At 41.5% G+C, this 27,255-nt stretch overlaps 1 protein-coding gene across 1 annotated transcript in view; it reads left to right on the forward strand.

The window, feature by feature from the left end:
• The window catches only part of exoc4 (exocyst complex component 4), a 179,584-nt gene that overhangs the window by 67,739 nt on the left and 84,590 nt on the right, over positions 1–27,255 (forward strand). The window contains exon 11 of the mRNA XM_034673130.1: positions 7,184–7,280. Within this exon, the coding sequence (XP_034529021.1) occupies positions 7,184–7,280 (97 nt within the window). The remainder of the gene's footprint in view (positions 1–7,183; positions 7,281–27,255) is intronic.

A 27,255-nucleotide genomic window follows, 5' to 3' on the forward strand; every position in this document is an offset into this window, starting at 1 on the left:
CGTTTAGCTCTGCCTGTGGTAACATTGATAGCTGTACACACCACATGGCTGGTGTCACGTTACCCACTTCTGCTGGTCTTCTGTTATCTTACACTGAGGAGTCTTTATGAACAAGCCAGCATGCTGCATGGTTTATTTGCTTTATATTAAACCACAGTTTTCTTTCTTGCTGTGGACATTCCAGACTCCAGCTGCTACGGACGTGCTGGACTCCAGCGGCAACAGCTGCTACTACTATTCGTCTCATCACTATCATTGCTCTCTCTCTCTCTCTTATTCTCCTCTATCCCTCTTTCCAACCCCAACTCGGTCGAGGCAGATAGCTGTCAAACATGAGTCTGGTTCTGCTGGAGGTTCTGCCTGTTAAAGGGAAATTTTTCCTTGCCACTGTAACTAGCTAAATACTGTGAGGTGCAATTCTCATGGTGGATTAAGATGAGATAAGATCGGGTCTAGTCTGTAAGAGGGGACTGGATTGTATCCTGTCTTGATGTTGGGTCTTTGTTAAATATTAAACATAGAGCACAGTCTAGACCAACTAGGTTTGTAAAAGTGTCTTGAGATAACGTTTGTTGTGATTTGGCCTTATACAAATAAAGATTGATCGATTGGTTAAAATGCATAATTATGACCTGTTAAAAATGTTTAGAAAAGCTGTTAAAAAATGGCGCTGCCATCCTAGTCCATGTTACTGTGTATCCAAGCATAAATTGCGGCAAATTTTCAATGGAATCAGAATAAATGTAATGGGTGGGGGCTCCATTGGCAGTCATTGTGGCACTAGTATAGCAACATCTTCTGTTTGAAATACCATAAAACCAAAATATACACCTTTCTGCATTTTATGATGGTTTGTTGGTTGCACCTGTCTCATATATAGGACAGAGTTCAATGTTTAGATGAAAAAGAGGGCATTAAAAGTGCGCCTTACACTGAGTTTTACGGTAATCACCTGTCAGTTGTGGGCTATTTGTTTATTCCAGACAGAAACAAAAACTAAAAACTTCACCTCAAATATTTACTGTGCCAACAAACTGTCTCACAAAGCTGTGAGGATGTCTGTAGACTGCTGGTGTTGACAATTTGAATATTTGGAAAACTTTTGAAACAATGCATATCACTAAAACTGACCAAAAGATTATAACTGCAAATTATTGCTTAAAAGACAAGGACATCTCAGCTGTTGGAAATGTGCATTATAAAAGATGAGTCTTCCTCATGTCTCAATAAAAACAACATTCTGCACGATGAACATTCATTCTGCTGGAGTGGAATGTTGTCACAGCAGCATGGACAGATGCTCATCCATTAAACTGAGGACCACAGAGACACATTCTAAGACGCCTTTAATTATTAATCCAACTCAATCTACACCTGAATTTATTTATACTATCATTTATTTATAACGTTTGTGCTCAGCTGAGGGCTGAGTTTGGTCTCCTGCTTTGTGGCAGAGCAGCAGATTCCATCCCGTCAAATTAATTTTAATAATAGAAAGCTCTCATTAAGACCCAATCAGACATGGAGACAGTCTGAGCAGGATTGACCAGAAAGTCATACATTATTGACGCGGAAACCTTTCTGGTAGGATCAGCAGGTTTCAAAATGTAGCTGACTTTCAATTTAATTCTTTCACGTGGACACTAATGTTTAAATGCATCTGATTTGCACACACAGGATATAACTTGAATTGATCATTCCTAAACTAATTTTCATACTGTAGCAGCTACAGAATAAAGCCATTGAGCATGGAAATTGGATTGTTCTATATGGTGCTTGTATTGCACAATTTGGCTTGAAATGTGCATTGCTGGCTAACGGCACAGATTACGGGCCTCAATTGAAAACGAGCACCGCCTGATTGTTTGTGTTTTACGACCAACAATTGTTGTACACAATGTGCACTGAGAGTTGCAAATTTAGTAGAATTAGGAAGTGTTGTAATCAACCTTGAAAGATAACATTGAGTGTTTTTTTTATGGTGATGTTAAAATTCTGCTTGTGCTATCATCCCCAGTATTGCCAATTGTTTTCACCTCTATGTGTCCAAGTTGTGTGTGCGTGTCTGTTTGGGGGGACATGATTGCGAGGCCAATTACACCAATCACCCAATCGCCCTCCTGCCAGTCCCAATCAGAATCCAGCCCGTGCGATCACAGGTGTCTTTGATCCTCTTGAGATGACACAAACACAAACCCAGCTTGGCATATTGACACTGACTGTGAGATTAAAAACTGTGATCACAAAGTTTCCATGCATGTCTGTTCTACTTCTACATGAACAAACACAGCTTAAACCATTTAAGTTCATTTATACACATGCATTTTAATGCTTCATTTATTGTAAAACTTATTTGGGAACTATACACATAAAGCCTATGTGTTCGGGAAGTATTCATTTTTTGTTGGTTTCTTTGTTTTTGGAAAATTGAACCGCAGTTCTGGGACTACATCTTTAAGATCCATGTGTTGTTGTAGCAGTTATGGTTAGGGTAAGGGAGATTGATAAGGTTATGGTTAGTAACCAAAAAGTATGTACTAGGTGGTGCAATTGCAAACAATGAGGTTATTAGAATTGCGGTCCCAGAAATGGAGTCCTGGATCTGCAGCCTCGGTGTCTGTAGATGCACACAACTTGACATACTGGGTTTTACCTACAATTCAATTCAAAATATGTTGTGAAAACATCGTCAATCTTCATTCCAGTTTAATTTGTCCTAACACTTAAAGCTAGGGTTGGTAGTCACAGAAAACTAGCATGAATTTGATTGTAGCATTTCCTCAGGACTCTGTCTAACCCCTTCCCCCCTCCCCTCGGAGCTCCTCCAAAATGACGCCCCAGCTCACATGCACGAGCACCGCTGATTCGCGACCATATGATCATGACTGATTCAAGAATTCACTACGTCAACTCATGTCTCACTCAGCGGGAGGAAAACACCAAAACATTATCATAGTGAAAGTTAAAAACACAAACAAGCATGAAATGTATGTGCAGGAGGCGGGCAGAACGGCAGGACGGGATTTGATTGGTTTCATAATTTGGCTCCTGATGGCAGGGATTGGTTGGTGTTTTCCCAGGTTTACTCCTGCTGTAGATAGCGGCTTTTTTCTCTCTTTTTTAAGAACACATTATGTATTAATTGCCATCGGGACATAAAGATCATTTCAACCAGTATAACAAAAAGTGTAAAAGCTGCATTTACACCAAGCGGCAACCTCCGGCCTTCGAATATGGCGCCTATGGGGGAGTGCCGAAAACTGCATTTCACCGACTGTCCACTTGAGGCTGGCTGCAGAAACACCGGAAACCACATACACACCCATTCAAAAAAGAATATCTTTATAGCAAAAAAACATTATGTCTTTGCGGGTGAATATCTTTTAAGATATTGAACTCACAAGTTTTGTCAAAATAAGGGCATGACTGACAAGACTGACAGATGGGCACCCTGTAGCTGTTAGCAAAAAGGCTAAAGACCCGCCTCTTTACCTCATACTAGCTCGACAGTGGATAGGTTAAGTTCAGCATTTCCAATATGGCACCTGTCGATGATTGGCTTCAAAACAGGGCTTCAGAAACAAACGGGTGACATCACAGACACTACGTACATTTATTATACAGTCCATGGTTTCCATCAAGCAGTCCGGTTCGGTACATTACGGTACACGATTGTTGCCATTTCCACAATCAAAATTTGGGAAAGATCCCCCTGTGGACAAAGTGATACTTTTTATATCTCTGCTTATCTTGTCCTGTACATGTGAAATGCAACAAAATCTCATCCTGCTGACCGTAAAAAGTCAAATATATCATACATAATGAATGTTGGAAGTTGAAATAGTAAATTAAAAAGGGGGTGGGGGGGTTATTCAATATGCTGTAAAATGCCTTGTCTGACACCTACCCCATTAAAAACTATTGTACAGAGATTGGCAATGAATTTGCTAACAGCTTAGTTGTCTTCTAGAGGCCATAGATAGGCATCACTGTTAATTTCAGTCCATTCCATAACATATTAAAAAAAAAACACTCACAGGAGCTTTAACCTAGGATCTCATTATGTGAGTTTTGTAAAATGAATGGAGAAATTATCATATGTACATTTTATTTAGTACACTTAAGAAAAAAAGTGTTTTAAATTGCATTAAAATAATAAAAAGACAAAGATTCCACTCCATTTTTTTCTAATTTAACCCATGTATTGTTGAATTATTTGAAAACTACTAAAGCCCTTTTTCGTCCGAACACTCGTACTAATTTAGATTGTGGACACGAAGCAGATTCAAACCACTTGTAAATGAGGGATTATGACTGTTCCGTTTGCCCGTCTGTCTGGATTTCCCTCATCTCGCTCTCCCTGACACGCTCGCAGATGCATACAGAAACACTCCTGTCCCGAGGGACATCGGAGTGTGTTAAAGAAGGCATCACACGTTCATTCTCTTCCTGCCTAAATCTGGGCCGGGCCGCAATTCATCACAGGATCAAAACCCGTTTCTCATCAAACCCAGGAAAGTGTAGCTAATGCAATTTCACTAAGTCACTGCCTGACTTGATTACATGTGGGCTGGGGGGGCGCATGCTAAGGCACCACGGGAGGCTGGACGGGTGTCACTCTGAGTGTGTGTGAGCATATGGTGTCCATGTTTTTGAGGTTGGTCCTCTGGTTTTAGGGTCTCTGTGCTCATATGCAATGAAAAAGCTGCATCTAAAGCCATGATGCGCATTTATCTGCATCTATTAGCTTATTACGGCTTCAATCCATTGACATTTATTATGGATATAACTTGTGTGTCACGTCTGTTTAGTATTGTGTCGTCGATGAAGCAGTGGTCCTCAGGGGGGATTTCAGGCAGATTTGGCCGCATTAGAATGTGTCACTTCTCCCTCTCCAGCTTTCTGTTTGCCATCCCACTGAGCACCACACCTCCACACACACACACACCTCCGCACACACACACACACACACCTCCCACTAATCCTGGATCAGACCACACACCGAGGGACACCCATCCAAACAACTCTAACGAATACTCAGCCACACACACTTGCAGAAACACACAAACAAAATGGCGCTTTTATGCATTATTTGGAGGGAGTTTTGGCTGCAGTTTGGTGGCATCCTGACCTGAAACCGGAACAACCCTGTCACGTCTAGACAACTCTAGAACGCCATGCATATTAATGCAACCCTATTTAATATTCATCTGTGCTCTGCTCTGTTGGCAGCTGGTCCCAGACCCCACGGATCAATGAGGTCTCTTCCTTGCTCCTTTGTCTGACACGGATGCAGATGTTTAGAGCATGAAATTAAATTGGTCACCGTCATTGGGAATACGTACACGGTAGTCAATTTGGCGTAGGTGTGAGTGTGGCTGCCGGTTCCTAGAGCAGACAGGTCAGTCTAACTTCCCCTGAGACTGCGGCACGCTAAAGTTATTCATGAGAAGTTGAGTGTTTGCGAACTGATGATGTGGAAACAGAAGTTTAGCCGTGATGAGCGAGAGGAAGAGTAGAGAATATGAGGGAGAGAGAGCGTCGGTTTTGTTTAGGGGCCTGTAATTGAGTCTTAATTGAAATGGCACCAAAGGATGGATGAATGGTTGAAGAGCGTTTGAGTGAATTGGACCTCATCTCCGTCTCCACGTAGCAACGCGAGTGTGCGCTCACCGTGCAGGCGTATTTCATGGCGACAGATCAGAATCAGAAACCCTTGATTTGAAAGTTTCAGAAGGAATGAAAGCTTCCCTTGTCATTTTAATGAAAATACGGTGTGTGTTGTCTCCAGTACTTTTCAAATGAAACATGTTCCATTAGAAAATGTATTATGGAGCGAGGCGCAGGGAACAATAGGTTGATATGCATTTGAATGCAAGGCAAGGCAGGCTGTGCAGGTAACGCGGAACGGGCTTTTCGCGCTGTGTCGAAGCGTCTTTGTGTTATATCACACAGGCTTTGCAAGGCCGTATTGGACATGGAAATGGAACAGAGGGAAACAGCAGAGCGAGGCTTTGTGCCAAACTTGAATTTCACTGTTTCCCAACACACATACACACACCTTTCTCTTTCCATTTGGAAACACTATCAAAGTAGCTTGGATCACTGTCTTGTTTGATTTCTATCCAGTGTTTCCACTTAACCTTTTCTGTACTCTTGACACGACACGACACTACACCTTATTTTAACGAACAAAGTCCCAAAGTCTTGGAGGGAAACTTTCCCCCAAAGGTTTCCCCAAACACAGAGATCATTTTTTATTGTATCAGACTCTGAGTTTTGTGTATACCAACTCTTTATTGCGTGTGTTGCTGCTGAGTGCCATGGGACTTAATCATAAATCTAAATCAAGAAATTCTAATGAATAACATTTTCTGCACTGGTGGTAATTTCACCTCCTCCCGACTTTTCTCCTGTTCTTATTCATCAACCTATTTGCTTGTGAACACTGTACATATACATATACATATGCATTCGTGTGTGGGATTCTTTTAAAACCTGCGTACACATACACACCCTCACACAGACAGACAACCCTATTGCTTCTCAGTTCGCTGTATCGACAACGAGCCGCAATTTCTCCCCCATCAATTATATCGATTACTTCAGGATGAGTGGAGGTAATGAGCTTCGGTGTTCTCTCTCTCTCCCTTATGATCCCTCCTCGCCCCTGTCTGCAGCCGCCCCCCGCCAACTGCTCCAGCCCCTCGCTGTCCTTTCTGAGCATGTAACATGCCAATGATTTTCTGATTAACCCTGTTAGCTGGTGGGTTCACCCACGCAGTGACGTAGAGGCAGGGATGTGTGCTGCAGCCTGCCGCATGCATTTAGATTTGTGATAGGGGGCTGAGCTGATTGAATGATGTGTTTATTAATGCTGGAGGTGTCCTCCTGTGCTGATTAAATATTAAAAAGTTAATATTTTTCATGGCTATTAAAGAAAAAAAATTATACATGGTGAGAAAATTGTTATACATGACTGCTTCCAGGGAGATCAGAGTTCAGGGTCACTTACAGAGCAGCCCTCTCAAGGTTGGTTTGAATTTGGTGTCTTGTTAAAGGACACTGCTTGACTCATTATTCATTTTTGAATCTAGGACCTGATAAAAAAAAAACCTGAACTTTTAAAATGTCATCTTACATATGAGTCTTGATTGAAACAAGCCTTGTCTCTTTGTTCTAGGTGGTGCTGATGACAACCTGATTGAAGGCGGGGAAATGAAGTTTGTGTGCAAACCAGGAGCGAGGAACATCACGGTCATCTTTCAGCCTCTTTTAAGGTATGACACCAAAGAAACACTACACTCACTGACTATAGAGACGAGATGACATGAGGGCACATATTGGTTTTGAACCCTCCCTCCTTTGAAGCTTACATTTTGCACTTCAGCTGTCTCCATCTTGGCTTTTTGAAACCAAGAGTGAGCATATTTTGATGGTGGGCTGAATACAAATTGCATGCCTGTCCTGTTTGACAGCCTGCTTTGGAAGGGACTTGTCAATCAGATGTAGTCAAACTCAAGTGGCAACCTCTACTGTTGAAAAATAAAGCCAATGTAGAAGTGTTAAAAAAATGCAGTTCCTTGAATGTCCACTAGAGGCTGGTTGCAAAAGCCAATGGTCTCCCATTTGGTCCCATGTTCAAATGCACAAATAAGGGGCATAGCTTGGTTAACAGACATGGTAGAGCTGTAGGTGTTGGCAAGGAGGCTAAATACCTGCGTCAGCTCCACCTCTTTGCCTGTTTCTGGGTTTGTCAGCACTTACAATATGGCGACTGCCATTGTTAGGTTTTAAAACTCTTAAGGAACCAATGGAGTGTTGAAAATTACAAACAAGCCATTCAAACCTTATATTCATTGGGACTATTGTATTGAATCAGCTGAGAATAAAAGCATTTCTGAGCTACTTTAGTGAATTCAGATTATTTTTGCAAAAAGAGCCATTGCCCCCTGCTGGCCATTATAGAGAACACAGGTTCAAAACAAAGAGGATGTGGCCGATTCTTTAACACACTCCATGACTCAGACTTGATTTGAATGTTGTTTCAAGATGAGTTTGAAATGAACTCGGAATGTGATCCGCAACACAAAACAACCTAAAGCCTATAGCTGCTGATTTGTGATGGACTGCAGCCTACTGTGTATGATGCTGCAAATGCTGAAGTAGTGTTTTAGTGTAATGACTGTGGACAGAGCCACAATGAACGAGCTGAGTCACAATGAAAGCTCAATTAAATGATAAGCAAATCATAATTTCAAATAAGCCCTCACTGTAAAATTGGACAGTATTTGACTGTTAATTTAGCAATCTGAACACCCAAGATTTGGTTATCTTGAAGTTTTATGCTGTGTTATATTGTGAGGACAAAACTGCTTTTATGGGCATGTTGAACACCAGGACATTTCTCTGAATGACATTTCTGATGTCATTCAGTGAAATGTCAGATAAAGACGGGAGATACGGCTGTTTTTACCGGCACAGTCTGGTTCCATTAACTTTATGAGATACATGTGTAAAAGGGCCAATGGTGTCAAACTGGTTTGTCAGAGAAGGATGACCGAACCACTTAAGACATATGGAGGCTGGGACATGACTCAATACCAGTAAAATGTAACTAATCACATTAACATGACCTCTTAGTGACTAGCTATCGATTCCAAGCTTTTTAATGTGAAGCAGGATATCGTAAATCAAACATGATGTAAAACACTGCTCCTTCAGATCACAATGCTTCTCTGATACCATCCAGGCATTGGGAATGGACTCCCATCCATGCTTTTATTTTCTGTTTAATCTGAGTATAGTGAGAGGTTGTCTTTGTGATAATGTTCTGTACGTCTGGTAGTTTTCTATACAGCCCTGTGGTCCCAGGCGGGCGGTGTAAATCTAATAGTGAAGCCGTTTAATCGAATTGGCCACCATACAGTGATACATTACCTTCTAGGATCCATTTAACAGAGATGTTCCCGACTTCTACGCTTTGATGCTACCTAGGATTTTAACATTACAATGTATAATTTTGATGCAAGATGACTGGAAGTGTGCATTTCTGGTAGAAAATGTGTTTAAGTTAGTATGTTGAGACCATAAATAAAAAAACCTAGCAATCCACAGCCTCTAACATGCCATCTGGTTTGTAAATGTGTCATGAAGTAGCTCACTGGATTTGCTATGTTGCTCTACAAAGTTCCTATTTTTATCTCAGAGAAAATTGGCACATGCCAAACCTGACTGAGCAAAACAGATGTTTCTTTACATTTCAATTAAGTTTATACCCTTACCACAGAACTTAGGATGACAGCTAAACTGAATTAAACCCCAAAGATCAGCCAGCTCACTTAGTTAAGCTCGACTGCACGTCATCTATCGGACCCATTCTGCTCCTCATCACATCCCCACTTACCTAAGCTGTGTTGGCAGTTGTCATGTTACCTTTTGTTTGACTGACTGATGCTCTTTGAAAGCAAATTATTGGTTCCAAAGAGAGTAAAGGATTGCCTTTGTCTGAACATGTGTGTGTTGAACGTGCACATCACTCTTTTACACACACACAGCCTCCGCTTGGTGCAGGTCCGGCCAAGCTTTAGTGTGAACAAATGACCAAAAATAAAACCGTGACTAGCGCTCTGCCAGCCTCCCCCAAGTTGTTTGTAATGGCTCATATCAATCACGCCAAACTGCTGGGCACACAGGGTCCACTCTCACTCGCTGCCCCTCCTCAGACCTCCAGTGCCAATGGAGTGGTGTTTACTTGCAGATGGTTTTCTAATGGCAAAGCTCTGGCACTCCGCTGATGGATCACTACATCTACTGCAGCCAGCCATGCAACTCGTGGCAGCGTTAATGACTAAAGCAGTGTGGGGTTGCTGCGCTGGAAATCAGTGGCGTATGAGACAACAGGGTGTAAATGTCGTTGATTGTGGTATATTTCTTCTTTATTGTTACTTAAGTCTGTTTTTCACATCTTTGTTTACATCTTCTGCCAAGGAATCACAACCTCTTCAAATGCCACCCTGTGAAATCTAAATATAATGATGTTTTGCATCCATAAATGCTTAATGGTGTACTTTATGAGTAAAATGTTATATGCTTAATCATAGTCTTAGTGTGGATCCATTCTTGTCACATTTCAGTCCTTTTTGCCCTTTATGGTTGTAGTTATTTTAGTTCACTCTCTTTACACCTTTACTTGTGTCACACCTGGATTCCTTATCTTAGATGGACAATCTAGCCTTGCCTTAATGCTTCTGTACTGTCCTTGCTGATCTACTAAGATAGAAAAAAAATGGTGGTACACACAGATAAGGTAAAGGTAAACATACTTTATATTAATCCCCATGGGGGAAATTCATTTTTTTCACTCGTGTTCTTTGTTTTCGTCATGCTACACACACACACACACATGGTTTGATATATGCATACAAACATGCTATGGACATGAGCTTAGGAGAGATGTCAAGAGGCTGCCATCAACCAGCACCAGCCTGAGCAGTTGGGGATTTGGTGCCTTGCTCAAGGGCGCATTGGCAGTGCCAAGGCAAATGGACCAGCACCTCTACAGCAGCCAGTCCACTTGCCAAACTTAATCCATACTACCAATAATGCCAGACTTCCACCTGAAGTCAAACCAAAGTTTTCCCGTGGCAATTACTCAATCAACGATTATCCAACTCCTATCCTCTTCCATGTTGTCTAAATAGACCTCTGACCTGTTGACTCCAGGCCTGGCTCCGATCATTATGACAGTTTGTTGTTGTAGTTAAGTGAAATAGGATTTAGAGACAACACAGTGTTTTATTCTGAAAAACAATCAGAAGTGATCCTGTGCTGCTCAGCTAACCTATGACAAAAGGAAATTAATCAAAAAATTAAAAAAATAAGCTGGATGATGACAGAAAAAAATCATTTCAAGAGTTTATTCAATAGTTTCCACACACATACACTGGCCTAGCCTCACTTAAATGTATGGAATTGACTCAAAGTACATCTATCCGCCTGGACTTTTACCTTCGCGCATTCATCTAACTTCCCCTTGGGTTTAACGTGAAATTAAGCCCTGTTCTCAGAATTTTAATGATCTTTTATCTGATTGTAACTAATAGCGAATTCTTGTAAGTGTCAGTGAAACCAGGTAACTCAAAGAGAGCCAGATCAAGCTGAACCTGCTCATTGATATAGATCCTTTGTCATGGAGAATTCAAGACACATTCCATATGCAGAGCCACTCAGGTGCCATGGAAGCTCTCCTATGAAGTTTAAAGGTGCTTTGTTCTCATGGAGAAGACATATTTTATTCACGGCACCCTCCAGGGAGGTTCTGTTGGGAACATTGTGAAAATCTGGAGTGGCAGTGCTAGGGGTTTTTGGACTCCACCAGGGCTTGTTACTCATTCCCTTTTGGACAGGATGTGTGGAGTGAGCTGAATTGCATATCCTCATCTCTGATCTAGAATATGCTGGAGGGATTTCATATCCCCACCTGGTCTCAGAAGGCCTCAGGGTCCCCTAGGAAGAGCTGGAGGAAGTGGCTAGGGAGGAGGACATCTGGACCACCTCAGTTAGCCTGCTGCTACTATAACCTAGCTGTGGTTAATGCCAGAAAATGGAGGGATTATGATGATAAGGGGGGGGGGGGGGGGGGGTGATAACCTGCAAATATGTTTGGATTTCATTTTGAAAAGTGAGTTGTAGGTGCAGTTGTTGTGTTTGGTTACCGCTCTCGTAACTGTGACAGCGTAACCATTGGATTGACTAAACATAATCCTGATTTGGATTTGTGTCGTGTCTTTTTTAGGCTTAGCTGTCTCCAAGCTTGTACTAAATTAATGAATTAGATTGGTTCCCCTTTTTACAAGCACAGCTATCAAACCCGAATGTATTAGAGCGTAGAAAGTCTATCTTTAAAGACACAAACACACACTGTGGGGTGGGCAGAGAAGAGTTTGGATGCATGAATCAGCCAATTTAGTTGGACGTGTTGGGCCTCCTGTTGACATTTGGGTGATATTTACACCCCTTGCTCTGGCCGGGGTTGGCATTTTGAAAAGCTACAACAGACCTCTAATCTCAGAGTTCACCATGCAAAGGATGACCAGACAAGGTTAAGTCTGTTATGTGCATCATGTTTCTGTCCATGTGACACAATGTAAGGGTTTTTTTTGGTGTACAGATGAAGTCTGGAGTCCTACAGAGTTTCTGTGCTGCCTTATCTGGGTTGATTAGCAATTTAAATATTATAATAACCAATAAAAAGAGGGTCATGTCGATGAAAATAAGAACATTTTCAGGACTAACCAATTTTTAATTAATGATACAGTTATGAACTTGCTTGCTGAAGGGCTTTATGTAATAGTATCATCCTTATGCTTGGCTAATTTCCTCTCTAACTCGCTTCAAATGGCTTTTTTATCCCACTACTTTCTAATGACTAAATCTGACTTCAAATTGATTTTTTGGCTTCAACTTTAATTTCACTTGTGGGGATGTTTCCTCTAAGTGTTTCAGTCATTTTTCAGAATTATTTGCTGTGTCCGACTCTGAGTTTGACCCAAAGCTTTTTTGTATATTTCTTTTTGTTTTTGTAAATCTTCCTCCCGGCATTAGGGAGCGAGCTCATGTTGATGCGAGATACTTATTTATACACGTCTTTGGCCGAGTGAAGAAAGTCAGGCAAAAAGAAAGGAGTGGTAAGGTTGGGGACCGACGGAGAGAGTGCTGCAGGGAAGCAGAGAGGGGAAGGACAATGGAACGAGTGATGAAAGGAACGAAGAACGGATGGAAAGCGAGATGACAGGAAAGAGGACAGAAGGGCTCTGCCTCCCACCGTCGTAGCCTGTGGTGAAAATGAAACACACCATGAATCTGCACTAATTTCACACTCTCATTAACTCCCCTCCTGAGCAGCACACGCAGACCAAGACAAATAGAAAGAGCAAGAGTTAAAGGTGAAATGGAAAAGTTTTTAAAAAGTGTTTCTTTTTTTGAAAGGTTTGAGTTTGAGCTAAGACTTATGCTGATGAATTCCAAAACACAACATCAAAGATAAAGATCCTTTTAAAAGTCCAGTAATTTCAACATTTTTCAGAAAAGTGAAGTGTTTTTGAGCTCATGCGGAACTCAAAAATTATTATATGTGACATGTGTTCCTTTCAGATTGGTTTTGATTGGTTTAAATTCACATACAGATCAAATGTATAACTTTTTATGTAGTCAAACTCTAGTTATGTTTGTTTTAAGTGCTTTGGGCTCATCTCTCAATGGATGACTCAACCTCTGAATCCTCAAAATAGCACATATATTAATGCTTTTAATAAAAGCACATCTACCCAATTTTCTGTTGAAATTAGATCACTCAAACAATTAAGTTTAATTTGCATTTATGTAAAAGAATCAGCTGGCTATGTTGCATTATATAGGTAATCAATTAGTCAATCTTTATTTACATAGCGCCAAATCAAAACAAATGTTATCCCAAGATGCTTAATCCACAGAAATTAGAAAAGAAGGATAGAGGGAGATGAACAGAGAGAGAGAGAGCGTTGATAGTGATGAGACGGATAGTAGTCGTAGTAGCTGTTGCAGCTGGAGTCCGGCACGTCCGTAGCAGCTGGAGTCTGGAACATCCACAGCAGCAGGACGTCTATGGCAGCGACAGGAACCTACGAGACCATGCAGCTCAGGGACTCCAGAAAGGTCTATGATTAGTAACTTTAATGGGACAGGGAGAGTTAAAGTAAGTGATGAGGGGGTTGGGGAGGGGGGCGAGATAGAATGTCAGTGTGCCAGTTCCCCCGACAGTCTAAGCCTATAGCAGCATAACTAAGAGCTCTAATAAGCTTTATTAAAAAAGAAAGTTTAAAGCATAATCTTAATAGTAGAGAGGGTGTCTGCCTCCCAGACCCTGACTGGTATATCATTTCAAAGGAGAGGGGCCTGATAACTGAGGGTTCTATCTCCCATACTACTTTTTTTGGCATTTTTGCCTTTTATTGGATAGGAAATCAGGACAGATAGGAAATGTGGGGAGTAGAGAGTGAGGGAAGACAAGAAGTAAATGGGAAAAGCCAGGAGGCGAACCTGCGACCTGCGCTTAACTCGCTAGGCTAGACATGGACACACTGTATACACTATACAGCCGTAACAGAATGACCACTTGCCTAATTTTACATAGCACCGCCATTCCCTCTGTTCAGGTAAGGGCCAAATCAACCCTTGACTTGATGAGGCATGAAGGCCACTACACTCCTAAAGGTTTGCTGTGGTATCTGGCACCAAGCCATTAGGAGCAGATCGTTTAAGCTCTGTAAATTGCGAGGTGTGCCTCCATGGATCAGACTTTGCTATCCAGCACATCAATTAGATTATCGGTTGGATTGAGATCTAGGGAATCTGAAGGTCAAGTCAACACCTTGAACTAATTGTGCTCCTCCAGGCCTACTCCTTCCAGTGCTTACATGTCTATTGTAGACCCCTAACTGGTATGTGGCACTGCAGCCCAATACCCAACAAACCTGTCCATCTGAACCGGCATTAACTTTTCATGCTGTTGGATCCTCAGTCGCTCTTCTGTTGAATTTGACCCCACTGGCCAGCTTCTGCTCCCCATGCGCATCATTAAGCCTTGGCCATCAATGACCTTGTGGCCAGTTCACATGTTATCTTTCTTTGGATGACTTTTGTTAGGAACTGACCACTGCAGGCCCACAAGAGCTGCAGTTTTGTAGACGTTCTGACCCCGACATGCTGCTATCACAATGTGGAACTTGTCAAAGTCGCTCACATCCTTACACTTGCTCATTGTTTTTGCTTCCAACACATCAACTTAGAGGACAAATGGTACACTTGCTGCGTAACACATGGAACCCTTGTACCATTGTAAAGAGAAAATCAATGTAATAAAATAATGCAAGAAATATGGTGAAGGAAGGGGAATCGTACATGTTTCACTTGGTGATTGGAACTTGCACTCGCCTGTTTATGGTCTTGTCCATGACCTTGTCTCAATTTTGGTGACCTTGACTTAAACTTTTGCTGTACTTGCTAGTAAGGGAACATTTGGTGATGGTGTTATTATTCTGTGGTGTAATTATTTCCTTTGGTTGCCTATGATTGTAGTTTATGTCCTATTCATGAACAGTTTGCCGCCATAATTGTTGTGACGGCTTGGAGATGACATGATTTGTCAAGCCAGACAAGCTGCTATTTTTGCTGCCCGGTCATCTGCATGTCCCACCGTGTTTTATTGTTGAGCAGACAGAAAAACAAGTTTGATTATTGCTTTCATTGTCCAAGTAATGCTGCAGTAGCCACTCTCAGTGGGCTCTCTACTTCAACAGGGAAAATGGCAGCCATTACTCAGGTATTTATGATGCATATACGTCCTGCAATTACACAGTTTTTATGATGTTGATCCAGCAGGCACTTTATCAGGCAGCACTAACGACCACATTTCCACTTAGAGAGTGGAAACTAAAGCATGGAATCAAATATTTCATCAAATATATTCTAGTTATAAGATTTTTTCTTCTTTTTTAAATCAAAAGCCATTGTTAAGAAGTTATTGTGACAAGTCTGGTGTTTGTAGTTGTGCAGTTACCCTGTGCATGGCCCTCTTCAAACATGTGAATTCCCACTGGGACAGAACTGAAAATGGCAAAAATAATTTGAGGTTGAACCCTCACCTTCCTTTAATCAGGCAGCAGCTTTATAATTACTGTTAGAGAACACAGTTTTCTGTGAACAATAAAATATGTAGTCCAACTCAAAGAGGTGTCGGCACATTAAAATTCAGCATGGATGTCTCGTCTTAAGTCGTCCTCACACATACAAGCACGTACCGCTTTACTCTGCCAGCACTTCCTCTCTTTTCTAATCTTTTCTCACTCGTTCAGAAGGATTTTCCTCAGTAAATATCCCTCTCTCTCCCTCTCTCTCCCTCTCTCTCCCTCTCTCTCCCTCTCTCTCCCTCTCTCTCCCTCTCTCTCCCTCTCTCTCCCTCTCTCTCCCTCTCTCTCCCTCTCTCTCCCTCTCTCTCCCTCTCTCTCCCTCTACTTGGAGCTCACGCCCATTAAAAACTGGGAACAGTTGGGAATCAAGTGTAGAAAGGATTTTACACTGGAAAGGTCAAAGAAAAGAGAGAGCGAGAGAGATAAAGAAGGTAGAAGAAAGAAAACAACAACAGAGAGGAGAGAGCAGATGGGAGGCAATAAAAGGGAAAACACAAAGGGAGAGATGATAAAAGAAACAAACAGACAGGTGGGATGAGAAAGAAGCGAGATAAGTCCGAAGAAGAAGAAAGAGAAAAGCAGAGGAATAAAAGAGGCTTTTAGATTGCATTGCTGGGTGGCATGTTGGCTAGCTTTGAACTCCAGTCGTTTACGTGCACATGTGCACACTTAACATATCTTCATATGATGTACAAGGAGAAAATCAAAGGAGGGCATGGCATGATAGTACTGGATGGTAATGTGTAAAAGTATGCATTGGGAAAATGATCACAGAGACAGATTCTGTTATTCAAAGGGGACACTGATTCAAATGACAGTAGAGCTGAGTTATATCAGCTCAAATTAAACCATTTTATGGCATATTCATTTAGCATCACATCAAAGATCCTGCATTTTTTTTTCCATTTAGTTTCCAGCTGCTTACTTTTACTGAGTGGTTAGCAATACATTAACTGATGTTGATACTGTATACATACCCTATATACTTTACCTAAAGAAAATAAACTGGTGGAAAAAAAATGGAAGGAGAGCGGAAAAAACAAACAAGATGTTTAAGGGTGTGTTCAAAACAGCAAAGCTGCCAAATGTCTGCAAAACTAACACACGTTCTCAATGCTAGCTTGGCCCTGAACTTCCAAATGTGATGGTCTAGATACCACTGTAGCCTCAGTGTGGAATTTGAAAAGCTTTGAAATGAAGTTAGCAATAATACACTTTTAATTTACAGCAAGACTTCGAAGCTAAAACAGTCTTGTTAGTGAGTTCTAAAATGTATTCTTTATGTAGAAGCAGCAAAACTGCTCAGTCATGTTGAGGTCCCAAAACGGCTTGGTCATGTTAAGGTCCCAAAACTGCTTGGTCATGTTGAGGTCCCAAAACTGCTTGGTCATGTTGAGGTCCCAAACAGCTTGATTATATCAAGCCCCCAAAATCGCTTTGTCATGTTGATGTCCCAAAACTGCTCAGTCATGTTGAGGTCCCAAAACTGCTCAGTCATGTTGAGGTCCCAAAACAGCTTGATTATGTCAAGGCACCAAAATCGCTTTGTCATGTTGAGGTTCCAAAACTGCTAAGTCATGTTGATATCCCAAAACTGCTCAGTCATGTTGAGGTCCCAAAACAGCTTGATTATGTCAAGGCACCAAAATCGCTTTGTCATGTTGAGGTTCCAAAACTGCATTGTCATGTTGATGTCCCAAAACTGCATTGTCATGTTGAGGTTCCAAAACTGCTCAGTCATGTTGAGGTCCAAAACCGCTTGATTATGTCAAGGCACCAAAATCGCTTCGTCATGTTGAGGTTCCAAAACTGCTCAGTCATGTTGAGGTCCCAAAACTGCTTGGTGATGTTGTGGTCCCAAAACAGCTTGATCATGTTGAGGTCCCAAAACCGCTCAGTCATGTTGAGGTTTCAAAACTACTTGGTCATGTTTAGGTTCCAAAACTGCTTGATTATGTCAATTCATCAAGATCGCTTCGTCATGTTAAGGTTCCAAAACTGCTTGGTCATGTTGAGGTCCCAAAACTGCTTGGTCATGTTGAGGTTCCAGAACTGCTCAGTCATGTTAAGGTTCCAAAACTGCTTGGTCATGTTAAGGTTCCAAAACTGCTCAGTCATGTTAAGGTTCCAAAACTGCTTGGTCATGTTAAGGTTCCAAAACTGCTTGGTGATGTTGAGGTTCCAAAACTGCTTGGTCATGTTGAGGTTCCAAAACTGCTTGGTTATGTTGAGGTTCCAAAACTGCTTGGTCATGTTGAGGTTCCAAAACTACTTGATTATGTCAAGGCACCAAAACTGCTTCGTCATGTTGAGGTTCCAAAACCACTTCAATATGTTAGGAACCAAATTAGCTTGTGTGTGGTTATGTTGCCAAACGGCTTGATTATGTCAAGGTTTCAAAACCACTGAGTCATATTTAGATTTCAAAAATACTTGGTCATGTTTAGGCACCACAATTTCTTGGTTATGTTTAGGCACCCAAACTTATATGTAATGTCAAGAAACCAAAACTGCTTGGTCACATTTAGGCAATAAAACTTCTCAGTCAGGTTATGCCCCGTCTAGGGGGGGGGCAAGACACAACATGAAAAAACTAAATTCCCCAAAGTCACAAGCAGCCACAAAGACGAGTAACTGAAAGTATAACAAGGAAAGGATTCATATAGAAAAATGATATGCATTAACAACAAATTAGGAATGAACTAGAGTTAACTTCAGGGTGAACCAAGGCCAAAGTAACAAACAAACATTTCTAACTGAGAGGTAAAGCAACTAACTGAGCAATCAAAGAAACAAAAGTACTATCACTTACCTCCCTAACTAATAAAAACAAGAGAAAACAAGGTTAAATAAAGTGGTGGTTCACCCCTACATAACTCAACAGAAAAACACTGTAACACATGCCAAGAACAAAAGGCTAATGTGGCCGGTTGGGAGAGGAGGGAGATGGGATTCCCATGCCGTTGCTGTGATGTCACCCCTTAGCTGATACAGTGGAAAGACCTCAGACCCAGCCTATCACCTGCCGAGCTGAAGTCTTACCAATCATCGCCTCGAGATCGAGCACACCTGTTAGGAGCAAGAGAGAGGCAGCAACATGCAGACACAACTCAGACTTTAATGAATAAAATACACACACAAAAACACTACTTTAAAACAATTATAGATTGTACTTTTCATTATTTGAATCTTTGATTATAATTCCTGCTTACAAATTGAATCCCCCTCCTACTTCTTCCACACTGTCCGGCCCCCTGACAACTGCCTACAGGTTGCTTCATAAACTTAAAAACAGATGGACACGTGATCAGTAGCCTAATTTCTGAAGATGTTTGAAATCATGTTTTATGCCACCAGCTCTGTGATAGTAACTTCTTATTTTAAAGGAAAACTCACTGTCTTTTTCTGCATGTAACACTTGCCTATACTGTGTGTTTTTAGCAACCTACTGATCCAATAACTGATCCATTCATAGGTAAAAACTGTACATAGTGTATATATTGCTATACTGTCATAGTTACCTTTAATATAACTACATTTTAACTCTGTAAGTATAATGTCTTGTTGTGAGCTGCTGGAACTAAAACATTTCCCCTGATGGAGGATCAATAGAGTATTTCTTATCTTATCTTAACTGTGCCCTACAGGTGTAGACACTTAAAGTAAACACTCCGGGGTCCCGTTACTGATCCGTATGAGTTCCCACACGTTAACAAGCACAGGGATAAGTGGGATAACATTGTCTTAAAATCCATCTTGATGAATCGAGCGTTTGCTGGGGTGGCAGCAACAGTGTTTCGTGCATGTTTACATTCTAATCACGTGACACACAGACTCAGACTCTGCATGCACAGTGGTCAGGTCTCTGTGTGTTCAAGTCAGGGGCTGCATTAAAGTGAAATGATGGGGAAATGAGAACGTGGTGAAGATGAGATGTGTTTCAGGTCATATGACTGACATTGCACATTCTGCAACGTGACTGCGCATGTGCACATAAGGCCTTTGACTGAGCTGCATCATTTCATTAGCTGTGGTTGCAGAGCCCACTGTCAGTTTGCAATGAATCTGTCTGCTGCTTTTACCTGCAGGACCACCTTATAGTCATCTTTTATCTCTGTGATACCCTTAGCACAGGACAGCACACACACACACACACCTACACACCTACACACACATACACACACTGTAAATAAAACCGCACTGAATTTTTATCGCTTTTCGAAAGTGCAACTTCAGCCACTTTCTGGTGAGGTGCACAGTTTTCAATCTCCTCATGTCTTACAAGCACACACATACACATACACAGAGACTGACATATATGCCTTGGGCACAACACACTCACTCCAACACACACACACACACACACACACACACACACACACACACACACACACACACACACACACACACACACACACACACCAGATATTGTGCAGGAGATTAGATCCATCATCGCGGGGGTCTTTTCTCCTGCTATAGAAGGTGGATAAACTCTTTGATTGTGTTTATCCATCCCATAATGGAATCAGAGCCGGTTCCCAGGGCAACCTGTCCAACAGACTCATGTGAAGCAGGCAGTCGTCAGTTAGAGCTTAAGGGGGTCTAGTTTGTCTGAACGCTCAGCAGTAGACTTCTTATGAAGTCGGCTTTGAAAGTCCCTGTGGTTTTAGGTCTGTGTGGAGAGAAAAATAGGGGATACTGGGAATTGTTGAGCGGTCAGATTAGAGACAGAGAAAGTGCAGGAACACAAAGGGCAACATTTCTGTGTACCTTAGATACACACACAGACACACACACATGATTAAGTCTTTGAAGCTTGTCTGAATGACCAGGTCATAATCACACAGATGTTCACACAGTCATGCCGTCCCTAGTGATGTCATCCCCTGCCGTGCCTAATTGTCTCTGATTGGCTGCTTTGTGAGAGATTAGATTGTATTATTGGGAGTTTTGTCTGTTTGCGTGTGTCAGGGTGTTTTTGTGCTCAATGCTGAATTTGAAGTCTCTATTTTTATTCTTCATTAATTCTAATGCGGTTCTTTAGACCTGTTGCTATGAAAGGACAGAAGTGGGAAGGCAGAATGCTCTTAATGCTTATCAAATGAATGCCAGAGGGAGCTGTTGCCAAGAGGAGAATTACTGAACCACAATGAAGAGATGTTTGCACCATGTGTTACTTTTTACTCTCCTGTTGGTGTCCTTTATTCTGTAACTCGCTGCATTTTTTTGGGATTTAATGAGCCAAATAAGAAAGGACTTCAAAAACTGAAATCCTAATAGTTTTTGTAAGGATTCTTATTTTGTTTTCCTCGTCTGTTCCCGACTGCCAGAGTCGTACAATTTACTGATACGCAGTTGTTCCTGTCCCAAACACTGCCCTCTGTTTTCTCCTTTGGATTCAGCCTCGTTTGTCCGTCTTTCCTCCTCTCCATCCTTCTGTCCCTTGGCAACATGAGCTGCCACTCTGCGTTACTGTCACATGAACGAGCGCCAGCCCCCACATCACAGCCGCCTTTGATTGGCTGGGGCCTTTCCAGGTCGGTGAGCCGCTGCCTGATAATAACCTTGTTTGATTGCTGGAGCAGAGATGTAATTGATTGATCTGCTCACCCCCGTCTGGGGCTCGGCTTCTGAAGTAGCCCGTACAGATGTGTGTGTGTGCGTGTTGGTGTATGTGTACTGGAGTGGGAAGGGGAGCTCTAGATAAGCATACGTATACACACAAACCTCAACTTAGACATGCTAGGATGCAAACACATACACATGCTTCTGTTACTGTATGCTTTAACAAACAGAGAGAGTTTGTTTTTAAAAACTCTCCCCAGAAGATCTGCCCCGAGCACCTTAACAAACAAACCACACCGACCAATCAACAAGTCTTTAAACCTCATTAAAATTCAACAACTCCTTCTCAAAGGATTGTTTGTGATCTCCTAATTGGTGGTTACATAAGTTGGTCCATCTTTCTGGAAAGTTAATTAATCTCAAAGATAGATGGTCTCGACTCAATGCAGCATCTAATCCAATAGAGGCTAAACAGACTCCAGGTATTTCCAAGAGATAGTGTTTCACAGTTCTAATGAGTTTGCAGCACATTTGTTCCTTTTTGTCCGTGAATCAAGGTCTGTAGGCTGCCTAGGGTTATTATTTGTGTTTCTGTGTTGCATTATGTTGTCTCTGACTAATTTGCTTGGTTTCATATCTTATTTAGCCGTCAACATAATTGCCAAATTGGGCTCTTGTCGCATTCGGAGTGTGAATAAACTCAGCGAATTGTTGGACAAAGAGTTTATTTGCTGCTCTTGTTTTCGATTTGTACACTCTGGGTAATTTGGACTCTCACTCTGCTCATCCTCCTGTAGTTTTTTGTGCATATTTTATATTTATTTTACAAAAAGAACTGACTCAATAGAGAGGATTTCTTCTACATAGGGTTTGTAATGGATGTAATTGTAGCCAAATATGTCTCCAGTGTGCCCAAATGGAATCATCCCAGACATAAGCAGTGAAATAAAGAGGCGCCAAAGGACTCCAAACTCATTTCTTCAAGAGATGGATATTCCTCTCTGTTGGTCCTCCTTTTGGTCCTCCTTTCAGTGATGGTTTGATCCCCGACCAGTCGTGCTGGAGTCGTGGTGTGCCCAGTGAGTGTGCAACCAGTGGAAAAGTCAAACTGGCAGACTCTTGATTGAGTCGAGTACTTTCTCTCCTCTACCTCCTTTTCCCTTTTTTACTGGGTTATAAGAAGGTCAATGTTTAAAATTTAAATACTGCAATTTGAGACAACTATCCCTTTCCCTTCCAAGACTTTGAAGAACTTACTCCAAGATGTTTTCCCCTCCAAGGCTGGAACTTTTCCTGAGAAGATGGATAGATGTAAATTTCCCTTCCCATTGCTTTACAAGTTATCCAAAGCAGCAGAGGAACACATGCTATTCGAAAACTGCCCAAACTGCCCTTATGTTTTTCAGCAAAATATTAAGCATGCACAGTCAAACGATTTAAACACTTTTGCAACAAAGTGCAAAAACAGTGAAGGAGTAAGATTCCCTCCTGGGCTGATGAGCTGCAAAAGTGTTAGACGTTCCACAGCCCGCTCTGTCTGTGAGTGTTCCCTTCTCTAAAACTGTTTGGCTAGATTCATTACACTGGCCCGAAATAGAGTTCACTTCCACAACAATGACGACTGCGAGGGAATTTCAAGCAGAGGACAGATCAGACGGTGTGAGAGGAATGAACAACAGAAGGGGAAAGATGAAAATCCATTATGTTTGATGTTAGTGTCTCGCCCTGGTGGAAAAATCCTGTGAAATGACATTAGGGGCGTCTTGTAATGTGATTTCTGCTATGTGTGAATATGAGATTTCTAATGGATTTGAGCACATTAGAGCAGTCTTTATCTGTAGTATTTATTCCCCCCTGGTTTCAAATGCAATTTACTAAGTACGACGTTTCACTCAGATCGAGCTCACTGGCTCTCTGGCTGGAAGGGATGTGGGGGAGGATTATATATATTTTTTTTTTCGTGGGGGGTGCAACATAAAGATATGGTGATAAATATTCCAGACACAACATTTTGACAAATTGGTGTCCTAAAGGAGAAAGAGATTATTTCTATAATATGTGCGGAGGTATGCATGGAGGAATACTTAAGCCAGGAGAAAGGATCTGTTCATCTACACTGAGGTACAGTAGATATGCCACACTGGTCTCAATGAATGATACACAGGACCCATGAGACTCGCTGTAAGGTATTCATCGTGTTAATGGTATTATCATCATGTTGTTAAAAAAATTACTGAACTTACTTGTGTCACTAGAACCAGTGCCTTAAACCAGCTGGCCCGCTATTCCTTGAAACCTCCATACCACCCGGGCAAATCTCTGAACACCAGCTATCATCCAACCACATGAAAGCCTCCTGGAACGATGGGCAACTTCTCAGGGTTTTGTTGTAGCCAGGGGTGACAGACTCTCAGCCAAGCGTTCCTTTACCTCGTGCCCAAAACCTTTTTTGAATCAAGGTGACATTGTTTATTTATGATACATCCCAAAAAAGGCGGGAAGTCTAATCCCCAACAAGCGGATTTGTTGCTAAGGTGGACATTTTTTAATCTAGAATGGTTAGCTAGCTGCACTTATACCTACATAGCAGATAGGTCTGGGCCAGATCTGGCATCAAGCCGGCAGTGCTGGCTGACTGCTGGCATGGCAAGTGGTATGTCAACAGGATGTGGGCCAGGTCTGGCAATGATGGCATTGTATATATGATGGCATGCCACATCTGGCCCGATTGTGGCTTGGTTTATGTGGCCCAGATCTGTCCATGCTGCATCTGGGCCAATTAAGGTTGAGCTTGTGATTAAACTGGCCAATGTGTGGGCCGTCTGTGGCAAACTATATCTGGACCACTTAAGGGCCGTTATTCTTTATGGTATGTTGGCCGAGTCTAAGTATATTGTGGGCCAGAACCGGGCCAGATCAATTTTGCTATGTGGGTATGCAGATATCTGTTTACATCTCTGTAAACTTGCCATCGATGGGTGCTGGAATGTCATTACAGCAGATTCCATAAACCAAAGATTGGTCAATTGAGTCGGAACTAGCACACCTAAACCCCTGCATACAGGTTCAATAACTGAGGCTAAATGGGTAGAGTCGGTCGTCTATCAATCCCAGCTCCGGCAGTAACATGCCGAAGTGTCCTTGGGCAAGACACTGAACCCCAAATTGCTCCCCCTGTTGTTCAGGGGCGGCTGAATGTTAACGAATGATATTAGCTAATACTGATGGTCACTTACTTTTAAGCAGCCTCAACCATCAGTGAGTAAATGGATGAATGTGACGAGTAATCTAAAAGCACTTTGAGTGGTCAGAAAGACTAGAAAAGCGCTATACAAGTACAAGTCCATGTACCATAATGATATATTTATATTTAAAGATGATGTTTTGGGCTTCTTCATTCCTTTATTTACAGGATAGGACAATCATATGGTAGGAAACTGTGAAGAGAGAGTAAGGGTTGACATGTGGCAAAAGACTGAGGGTAGGGTTTGAACCTGGGTTGCCTGCTTCAACGACTGTAACCTCTGCTCATGGGGCACGCAATTGAATCGCTCAGCTAAACCCTTTCCCAGGTTCTATATTTTCATGTAGAATCTGTTGTGGAGGTTAAATGTTGGTTGATTTTGAAATGTGAGTAAGAAGAAGGGAGAGTCAGAGTTTCACCAATCTCCAAACCCATCTGATAGAGTTGGACAACGTTATCGCCACTGGGTGCAATCGCTAACTTTTTGGGCCTCCTTTGTCGCCAGTTGTTAGCAATAATAGACTTCTGTTGACTTCTGAGTGCTGTGATAGTTTACGGTCCAAATAGCAACTTGAGAAGTGAGAAAGTAGTTAGTGTTGAGTAAGAGTAGACTGTTACCTGAAATTGTATATGTAGATGATTACAATTATCCATAGACATTTAGCTAAAGCTAAATCGTTCCTGGGTATACGCAATACAGGACAAAGGTGTAGGTCCCTTTGGAGTTTAAAATAGATGATACGATTTCTTAAACGCTCATATTACTGCTCTTGTGGCAGAGTCCAATTTAAAGTTTGTAAGGCAGAGTGGTTGGACACATTTGTAGGAAAATGGCAAAATAAGATACAAAATACATTTTGAAAACTGTATTCTAAGACAAAACATCATTTTTTCCTTCCAATAACACGGCTCACCCCCCCCGAACCGTCAATGCGAGAGACTATTTAGCTTTTCTTTTTGAGATATTGGCAATGTCAGAAGTCCACTTTGAAACTTACCTATTCCTTTCAGAGGTTTGAAAAAGAATGAGCAGGAGCCCAAGAACTCTTTGTGTTTTTAACTGAGCCTGTATTTGCCAGTTCTCAAATGAATTTGCCAGTATACTTTAGAGGAAGGAACAGACAGCTTTGGTGAAAGACTCCAACGCTCAGACGGAATACCATTTTCGTAGAAACATACAACCACCGTCTCACCCTGCCTAGAGTACAACAAAAGACAAAAGTCATGTTCGTGTTCAATTTTCCTCACAACCCAGTATCTGTCTGTGACTGATTAAGGTCACAGCAGCCCTGATTAGCACGCACATTTACGTGTTCCTGCCAGCTTCTCCGTAAATTGTCTCAAATCAGCCAATGTGGCGCACTCGGAGCTCTCCACAGGCTTAATGAGCTAGATTAAGACGGAAGTCATTTAACCCCTGCCTGCAACACACAACCACTCACAACCACACACACATTCTGGATAGACATATGTACTCATCACAACCAAACAAGCACACGTACACACACTCACACATACACAATATAACAACCTCACCTCCACCCTGTGTTGCAGTAGATAGGAGATGGAGTGAGGCCATTATGCAAATGTCAGGTGTCAAGTGTAAATGAGATCGGAGGGATGGGAAACAGAAGTATTGAATATCACATCGGCTCCCTTGGCAACTGCACCGAGGTAATGAGAGCATTCCAGGACGAGGGCTGGCAGAAGCCTTTGTTACACTGAAAGATAGCAGAGTGAAGGAGACCGGATAGAATTTGTTAAGAGTAAGTCCATCGAGTCGAGGAGATAAAAGAAAGGCTGCAGAGCATTACCACCTGTTTTATTCAGACTGCGGGTATTCAGACATGGACTTCCAATATAGTTTTTGTTGTTGTTTTCCTGTCTGGTCAGAGTTTGCTAAGAGAATACATGAAGAAGTAAAAAGAAACCACTTGTAGGTTCAAATTGAAGCTTCATGGTTTGATTTATGGAAACAACCAATATAATATCAGACAGATGATGTCTAAGATGACTTTTAAATCAAAGAAAAACTATTACAAAGAGTCAACCCTTTTGTTATTTGTGTCTGCAGTTTCAAGTATTTTTAAAAATGATTACATTTAATTTTACATGTTTTTTTCTGCAAACGGCAACAGTTATGTGGAAAGGTTGTCATCAGAAGCTCTATTTATGGACATTTCGTATTCCTTATTAAATCTGATCTGTTGTGAAGTGTTGTATATGATTGACTTGTAACATTTTGATTATCACACAATCATGCTTTATCAAATTGTATTGTACGGCATTATATTGTACCTTACCATATGGTATGGTGTTGTGTCGTGTGGCGATCATATAGTATCATATTGTGTCTTGTATTGTCGTATAGTGTTGTGATGTGTAGTGTCATAGAGTATTGTGTTGTGTGGTGTTGTATAGTGACGTGTGGTGTCGCAATGTATTGCATTGTATTGTGTAGAGTTTTGTCGTATCATATTATATCGAATTGTATCGTGTTGTATAGTATAGTATCATGTTGTATCAAGTTGAGTCATGGAGTGTCCTATAGAGTTGTGTTGTATGGTATGGTTATGGTATGGTATCATGTTGTGTCACATTGTATCATATTGTATTGTGTTGTGTCCCATTGTATTGTGTTGTTTCGTATTGTATCGTATTGTATCATATTGTGTTGTTTCGTATTGTATCGTATTGTATCATATTGTGTTGTTTCGT

This window comes from Notolabrus celidotus, chromosome 21 (genome assembly GCF_009762535.1).
Source record: "Notolabrus celidotus isolate fNotCel1 chromosome 21, fNotCel1.pri, whole genome shotgun sequence".
NCBI classification, from domain to species: domain Eukaryota; kingdom Metazoa; phylum Chordata; class Actinopteri; order Labriformes; family Labridae; genus Notolabrus; species Notolabrus celidotus.